The following is an 8,731-nucleotide window of genomic DNA, read 5'->3' as shown; positions in this document are numbered from 1 at the left end:
TATGTATGTAAGTGCACTCATGTCATGCAGTGCCTGCAGATGACAGAGGGGAATATTGGTTGCCCCTGAAACTGGTATTATAGATTTTTGTTTGTACCGTGTGGGTGCTGGGAATTCAGCCTGGGTCTCGGCAAAAGCAACCAGTGCTTTCAACCCCTGAGCCATCTCTTCAGCCCCAGACATTTGACATTTAGTAAAGTATTGAGAAATAAAGAAAAACATCAAAGCAATTTCTGAAATTTACTCATTTTAAAAGACTTACTTTAAAAAATATTTACTTTAGAAAGCATAATTTTACTTTTCTTATGAAAATAGTATTATGAAATACTAAGGATGCAAAACAGGATGTGTGAAGATCAAGCTCTGCAAATAATTTATTTTTATATCTTAATATTATTATTTATAATTTCTGTTTATCTCTTTTGATAGTTTTTTTGCTGTAAGACAGAGTATCCATTATAGCCCAATATGGATCCACATTCATTAGCCTAGTATGGTACCACATTCATGGTAATCCTTCTGCTTCAGCTTTCAGTCAGCTATTATTCAGGCATGAGTCACTCTGCCCAGCATAACTCCTGTTTTGCATTGATCTATTTTATAAAGGAAATTTGGCTACATTCCACCACCACTTATTTCATCATTCAAAATAATGTTGTTAATTAATTGCTGCATCTTAATATTGAATCATCTTTTCCTGAGTATTTTTGAATAAATTTATACATTATCCTTCTTGGTGAGATGAGAATAGTTATACTTTAGTCAGACACAGTGACACACAGTTCTAATCCCAGCACTCAGTAGGCAAAGGCAGGAGAATCTCTGTGAGTTTGCAGTCTACCTGTTCTAAACTTTGTATTCCAGGTTAGCCGGGGCTACATAATGAGTCTTTAAAAAAAAAAAAAAAAGTTCTTTTTACAATATGAATGGAATTATTGCTGATTTCCTATGTATATATGAGTTAAATTTCTTCAGATAAATCTTATGCTTCTTTTGTGCCCACAAAGTCATCTGGATACTCATTAAGAATGTGAAAATTCCAACTGAAAGACAAAGGGCATAATCATATTTTTGTATTTCTACAGTAAACATAGATAGCTATATTAAAAGCTATGAAGGATCACCTACAACATAGAGTATTTCCCAATATTACATGATGCTTTTCAGTACATTAAATTCTCTCTTCAGAATATTATATATCAAAATAATAGTTATTACACAAAGGAATAATCATGAATATCAAACTCCAAAATAACTTATATTAATATGCTGTACTTTGGAAAATACTCCTCTGAATAAGAATTTTATGGTTTTTTTACAATGAACTTCCACATGCCTATATAAATATACCTACACACAAATATGCACAATATGTTAATTATTACCTATAATTATTTTCAAGAAAACTAAGAATGAATGAAATGAATATTTGTATATATATATATATATATATATATGTATGTATATATGTCACAGAATATCCCAAAACATCTTATTCAAATATACACCCACTTCCCAGATGGCACCCTCCCACAGCCTCCATATCTAGCACTACATGTTCTTAACAAAATCTCAGTGACTAATAAATATATTTCTGTTATGTGTGCTACTTTGTATTAGGTGTCAGTATAGATACAAATAAAAAATAATATTGAAAAAATTTTAATACTGAAATTAAAAATAAAAATAAAACATAAAATACTTTCACAGGGGCTGGAGAGACTGCTCAGCTATCAAGAGAACTGACTGCTCTTGCAGAGGACCCGGGTTCAATTCCCAGCACCCACACGGCGGCTATGAACCATCCTTTCCTCCAGTTCCAGGGGAATCCAAAGCACTCTTCTGACCTTCACAGCATTGCATGACAAGGTTGCACTCACATACATGCAGGCAATACACTCTTACACATAAAATAAAAACAATAAATAAATATTCAAAAAAATCTTTTGCAAATGCACTCACATTAGCACTACAATAACTTATTCTCAGGATCAACTTCTCCTACAAATGCATTCATGTTGATTAATTATCAAAAAAATTTTGATCTTACCTGGAAGTGTTTGAGTCATGACTGTGAAACTAATCCATGATCCAATCTGTTAAAATGGAAAGGAAAATTGACATATAGCTATGGCTTATCTATCAATTTGATTAGTTGTGGATTTAAATATGTAATTTGAATGCTCACAGCATTAGAAATTTTATTGGCTGAAATTACACATAATAACTTCAACACAGCTTTTGAAATTTCCTCAAAATATCGAGAAATTCATAATAAAAGAGAAAGCATTGTGTAAAAGCTTGATTAAAACTTAAAATTCTGATATACCTCAATTTTTATTTAAAAATTTCAAATTCTTCCTAATATATAAAAATATTATTGTGAAAATATTCCATTTTTTTCTGCAGGGAAAATATGGAAAATATGATTTTCATAATACTACGACTTTAATTAAAATTATTATCTTTAAGTAAAAATTATATACAAGTTAGGTATAATATTAGCAAAATATTAACATGTACACTCAATATATTATTGAATAAAGTTCAGTCATTTGCATATATAAATAGCATACCTCATAGGTGTAGTTAGGACATGAAACCAGGAAAAACATCCATGTGAAGGGGTTATAATTTGGACTTGGAAAACAGGCATTATTTCCTTTTAGAAAAGACAGTAAATGCAAATGATGTGATAAGTTGCAAATTTGAACATTCTCCTGTACTATTGTACTGAGTTCTGAAGTACAAAAAAAATTACAGGGAATATCATCACGTATTCATACAAACTTATTTTATAAATTTCTCAGGAGAGCATCAGTTTCAAACATTATTACCTTTTGACTCCGAGGGAATAGCTTTTATTTTCTAAATATCTGCATCTATAAGGGCAATCAGTTATTTAAAGTCTTAAAGTAACATATAACAATTATTGTATATGTCATGCATGCAGCAAAGCTATATACTTGAACATAAAATGTTATTTGCTAATTCTATGCCACTTTTGTTCCCTTGTAGAGTCAAAATTTGTTTGTTTGCAATTATAAATAGTTTAAAAATCCCATATTGTTAGTGAAAATTCAAAGGTTATTTTATAATAATATCATTTATTTCAGAAGAGTCTGAAAAATCTCTTATACGAGGATTATATTGAATTAGTATATTTAATATTTGGGAATACCACATAAATTATTTCTGCTCAGCAATCAGGAATGTTATTTGCAGCTTTCATTATATTTAGCATAGCATCACTTGATTTTCATTAATTTTCTCCTTATAAATTTTGTCGACGAGCTTTATGGAAAATAAATTTATAATGATTTCAAGTTGAACTTTGAGCTGTGACATTTGTAAAAGAAAATATGATTACAAAATTACTATTTTACTCTCCAAAGCAAAATTTAATCAGATAAAAAATCATCTAATCTCATTTAGTTACAACTGTAAAGTCATACTCAAATGTCATTATGTTGTGTTCAAAATTGTTGGCATAGTTCAAATATTAATACAAAAGTATATGAAAATGTTTGAAGATCTCAAGCACTGCTCATTTTAAAATAAGGGTAAGCATAGATTCCCCTTCATATTACTGGTTCTTTTCAAACACGTCTGTGAACACCTTTACACAAATGTCTATTAGTCAAAAAAAAAAAAAAAAAGTATATTGAGGAGCCTCTCCCAGCCAGAGTTCACTGATTGTTAGAAGTGAAAGGTCCACACAAGATAATATGAGATGACCATAGGTGAGGTAGGGCATTGATCAGTTTTACACAAAATCAACACATCTTCTTGATATCATTTGGAAATTAAATGAAATCAAAACATCTTTTGTAACATGGACATTTAAGGAGCATTTCTATTAAATACATTATTCTTGTCACAAATTCATTTTTGTGGATGTTTTAATAGAAAAAATATATCTTTTAACATAAAAATATAAGTGCATAGATAATGTCATTCAAATGTCTGTAGTTGTTCTTAATTGCAATAATATATAAAAGTATTACTATTTTGATACATTCTCCATATGTTTCCTTTACATACCATTATAATTAAACCTTGCCTATCTTTCAATACCCTTTTGAATAAGTCACTTTTCTGTTCCTCTGATAGAAACACTGACCCAAGCAATTTATAGAAGGAAGAGTTCATTTGAGCTTAAATGTTCCAGGGGAATTACAGTCCGTCATGGTAGGGAAGCATGGTGGCTGGAGGTGGCTGGAGCAGGAGCAGCAGCAGTGAAGCTCTCACATCATCATGCAGGTACAGGAAGCAAGAGAGCAACTGGAGATCTGGCAAGGCTTAAGAACTCTGTAAGCCCACCCCTAGTGACTTGTTTCCTCCAGGATAGCCACACCTCCTAAAACCTCCCAAAACGATGCCATCATCTGGGACAAAATTTCCAAATACTTGGAGCCTGTGGGGGACATTTTCATTCAAACCATCACATTCCACCCCCTGCCCCCCATAGGCTCATGACCATATAAAATACAAAATGCATTTAGTCCAACTTTAAAAGTCCCCATAGTCATTATCAGTCTCAATACTATGTCTCAATACTATTTAAAAGTCCATAGTCCACAGTCTTTCCTGAGACTCAGTTAAATATCTTAACTGTAAGCCTCTATAAAATCAAAAAACAAATTACATACTCCCAACACACAGTGGAACCAAATACATATTACATTTCCAAAAGGGAGGAATGGAGGCATGGTAAGGAAATGCCAGATCAAAACAAGACCAAAAACCAGCAGGGAAAACATTAAATCCAGTAGCTCCACGTCCAACTTCTGAGACTTTACTTCTAAAGGGCTTAGATGGCTCAGCCTATCTAGCTTTGCTGAGTACAACACACATCTCTCTCTTTTGCTGGTACCACTCCCTGTGTGCAGGGCTTCTTGGCAGATGCTTCAGAGATCTGCCATCATGAACTTCTTGGGGTCTCCATTGCCAACCAGGCTTCACCTTCACAGCTTCATGCAATGGCCTATCAGGGCCTTCTCTAAGCAAGGGTGCCCCTTGCTCCATGCTGCCTGGCCTTAGTGGCTCTCTGAAACCTTGGAGGAAGAACTGATGACCCTTTTACTCTTGCATCTTTCATGCCTCTAAACCCAGCACTAGGTGAATGACACTGTGAAGTTTGACTGCAAGTTTGGGATGGGCTTCAGCTTGCTTTATACATTTTCACAAGTTGGAGGCTTATCTGGGTGTGGTCTTGCCCTGGAGGCACTCTCTCCACTGTTTAAATTTCAATCTCTAGGCCCCTCCTTAATCACTTTAATCTCTTTATCAATGGAATCCTCTCCATCACATGTCAGGGCTTCAACATTTATCTTCTTAGTGCTCTTTTTGCAATCCAAACTGTATTTCTTTCTGCCCCATTTGTGCCCTTTCACTGTAGATCTGCATAATATTCATCATTAATAGCCACACTAAAATTTCTGCATTAGGCTATCTTGAAATTTCTTTGACAGAGAAATTAGTCCATGGCTTTTCAACTTAGCCTCAGGCAAGCTTTATGGCTCTAGGCAGACTCTAGCCAGACTATCACTCTAGCTAAAATATCACAAGTGCTGCTTAAGTCCTTATTTCCTTCTGGAACTACATTTTTCTCATCACTACTTTCTTTCAGGCATTTACTAGAATGGCCTGTTAAGCTCTGCTTACAGCAATAAACTACTTTTCTAGCCCAACCTTCCAGTCTTCCACATTTCTTCAAAACCCCACATGGTCAGGCTCTTCACAGCCAACACCCCTCTCTGGCAGCAATTACTGTATTTGTCACTTTTTTGTTGCTGTGATAGATACATTGACCTAAGCAATTTATAGAAGGAAGAGTTTATTTGAACTTACTGTTCCAGGGGAATTATACTCCATCATGGTAGGGAAGCATGGTGGCTGGAGGTTGTTGGAGCAGGGGCAGAAAAGTGAAGCTCTCGCATCATCACACAAGCACAGGAAGCAAGAGAGGGACTGGAGATCTGGCAAAGCTTAAGAACTCTCTAAGCCCACCCCCAGTGACTTGTTTCCTCCAGGATAGCCACACCTTCTAAAACCTCTTAAAACAGTGCCATAATCTGGGAACAAAACTTTCCAAATAACTGGTGCCTGTGGGGGGCATTTTCCTTCAAACCATCACACCTTTCCTAAACATATCACTGCATTCTACCACTTCTCCTGTGAGCCACTTCCCCCTCACCCCATGACACCTTATTACTTTCCTAATCTCTAAGGATTTTCCAATAGAAACACACCTATTTAGGGAATTAAAACTACCTCTTTCTTATGAGAGAGAACTTCTGACATTTGTCTTTCTGGGTCTTGGCTACCTCACCCAGTATGCCTGTTTACAATTCCATGCATTTCTTGCAAGTTTCTTAATTTCATTTTCCTTAATAGCTGAGTAATATTCCACTGTGTTTGAAGATAAAATTTCAGACTCTATGTATCAAGCATTTTACTGATTGACATCTCTTTAGTAACCAAATTTTGGAATGATTTTTAATACTGAAATGCTGCACTGTTATAGATTGGACCAAAAACTTCAAGAGTTCCTCTTATTATTTCATGAGAATTGCAACCAGAATTCTCAGCTCTCGACATGCCCCCTGAGGATATCTGAACTGAAAATGTGACCTAGGTCTGGGTTTTGTTAAGTTCAGCTCAGTCTTTGCTTTGCTTTGTATATGACTTCGTGAGGTTTTTTGTTTTTGGTTTTCAGAGCACCATATACTGTTCACCTATTTACCTATTTCGAATATCATATATGTTCATTGGGGACGTTCATGATTTTGTATTTATCTTATTGTCTAATCTGACTTTTTTCCTTTGTAGTCACAAAATCCCTCCATGACAAAACTCATGAGCATTGATCTCTATATCAGCACCTGCATCCCAGGCAACCTAGCCTGCACTAATTATCACCAGTTATTCTGAGGACTCAGATGCTAAAATAATCTTTTAGAGCTGAGCAGCTTTCTGAAGACCCTTTGGTGAGCACTTCCATGTGCTTGGAATAATACAGAAATGAGAGTTGCTAATGTAAGCAGAAGTACAAATGTGAAAACATTCTTTAGGGGTTGCGGCTACATCACACTGACAAAAGAGAATGCTTTGTCCTGTTGGATATAAAATGGGGAATTATGTACACATTTCTATAAATATACTTGACAAGGTAGTTAAAATTGCAAGCCATATTTGGAATCCAAAGTAAAATGTAAATGCTACATGACCTCCTTGGTAGCAAGCTTGTGAAACCATTTTCTCTGAACCAAAAAAGATCCAATGCTTTCTAGGGGGAGGAGGGATGTGCATAAGGCTCAGGAAGTATACAAAGTCAGAGGACTCCTCCAGAGGATCACAAAGCAGTAAACAATTTCTGGGGAGAGATGACTTTCACTTCAAGTCATGCAGGGAGCTCCAAGAATGCAGTTTTTATGAGTCAGCATGCATGCTGGAGTAGGCTTTACATTGATGCATCTGACCTTAGTTGCCCATTCTGCTGTAATTACAAACTCTCCCATGTGCCTGAAGGTAGTCCAATAAAGTTGTTGATTCCAGAAGACAAACTTGAGCACAATCATTTCTTTGGTCTGTCATAGAGCCTTTTCTGGGGTGAACAGGTGCTGTTTTGTCTTCCAGGAAATGTCACACGAGAGCATGTAAAAGGGTTCTTATTTTCAGTAATGAGAGAGGAGAGAAAACCCTGACTAGGGGCCTGAATTTAATATCAAGAGTGATCAAAAACCCTAAAGAAAAGTACAAGATTTTTGGCTACATGCCAGTAAAGGCTTTGGGATTCTTGGCAGCCTTGTTCTTGCCAGAAGTCAGAAATGCCAGAATTTTGGTGAGCTCTGATTCCTGATCTGGTTCCTTAATGATTTAAAAGTACCACTGTAGAGGTGGCAGTGTATTCAAGTAACAATAAAGGCCCATTAAAAAAACACAAAACAAAACAAAATAAAAATTCTGCTATGGTTATGAGAATGGAACCTCAGGCTTAGGTAGAAAACTAATGTTCCAGTTGGGCCAGGTCAATCATTTGGTCAAGGGACCACACCTAGGAAGCTAGAATCACCTTAAGCCATTTTAAGGAGGTAAATGTAATCCATTTCTCTTTAATGAAATACTGACCTTGCTTACTCCCAAAGCCGTATCCCCTAGAATAGTCTCTTACTTAGTCTAGCCATGCTGGTTCATGAATACGTTCACCTTTCTAGTTTACCTTAGAAAAGCATAAGTTTTCCTTTTTTTTTTTCTATCTGTGCTCTAAGAATGTTTTCCCTGATACTTCAAGTTCCCTAATATATTGTGTTTTATTACTGTTTATTTAAAACTCCCCTCACTCTCATGTGGCTGCTTGTGCATGATTCTGACCTCCATGCTTTTTAAATGGCAAGGCTTCTTCCTTCTTCCTTCATTCTTCCTCTGGGTAGCTTCTGAGATAACTCTCCTGCAGGTTGTTTGTTTGTTTGTTTGTTTTTCTCTTAAGCTCAAATAAAATTGTCCTTAAAGTTAAAAATATTATTTTGAAAGGATCGTCATCTTCCTCCTAATATTTGCAAATAGCAAGGTTTATAACACTATATGATATACCTGAGTTTGCAATGGGTAAAAATGCATTAAATAAGAAAGTGATTGCAATACCTATTCTCACAAACGAGCAAATTTTGGAGAAATATATGGGTGACTGGATTATCTGATGTTTGAAATAGCGAATTTTTTTTTAATT

At 35.3% G+C, this 8,731-nt stretch overlaps 1 protein-coding gene across 1 annotated transcript in view; it reads right to left on the bottom strand.

Annotated features, from left to right (window-relative positions):
* Nucleotides 1-465: 465 nt before the first annotated feature.
* Tecrl (trans-2,3-enoyl-CoA reductase like) overlaps nt 466-8,731 on the bottom strand; it is a 118,710-nt gene continuing 110,444 nt past the window's right edge. The window contains exons 10-12 of the mRNA XM_008833262.2: nt 2,577-2,662; nt 2,051-2,096; nt 466-1,043 (exon numbers count right to left, since the gene is read on the bottom strand). Of these exons, the coding sequence (XP_008831484.1) occupies nt 916-1,043; nt 2,051-2,096; nt 2,577-2,662 (260 nt within the window). The 3' untranslated portion in view covers nt 466-915. The remainder of the gene's footprint in view (nt 1,044-2,050; nt 2,097-2,576; nt 2,663-8,731) is intronic.

The sequence above is a fragment of the Nannospalax galili genome, unplaced genomic scaffold (assembly GCF_000622305.1).
Source record: "Nannospalax galili isolate Female #2095 unplaced genomic scaffold, S.galili_v1.0 scaffold433, whole genome shotgun sequence".
In the NCBI taxonomy this organism is placed as follows: domain Eukaryota; kingdom Metazoa; phylum Chordata; class Mammalia; order Rodentia; family Spalacidae; genus Nannospalax; species Nannospalax galili.
This window is presented reverse-complemented; position numbering and strand designations above follow the sequence as displayed.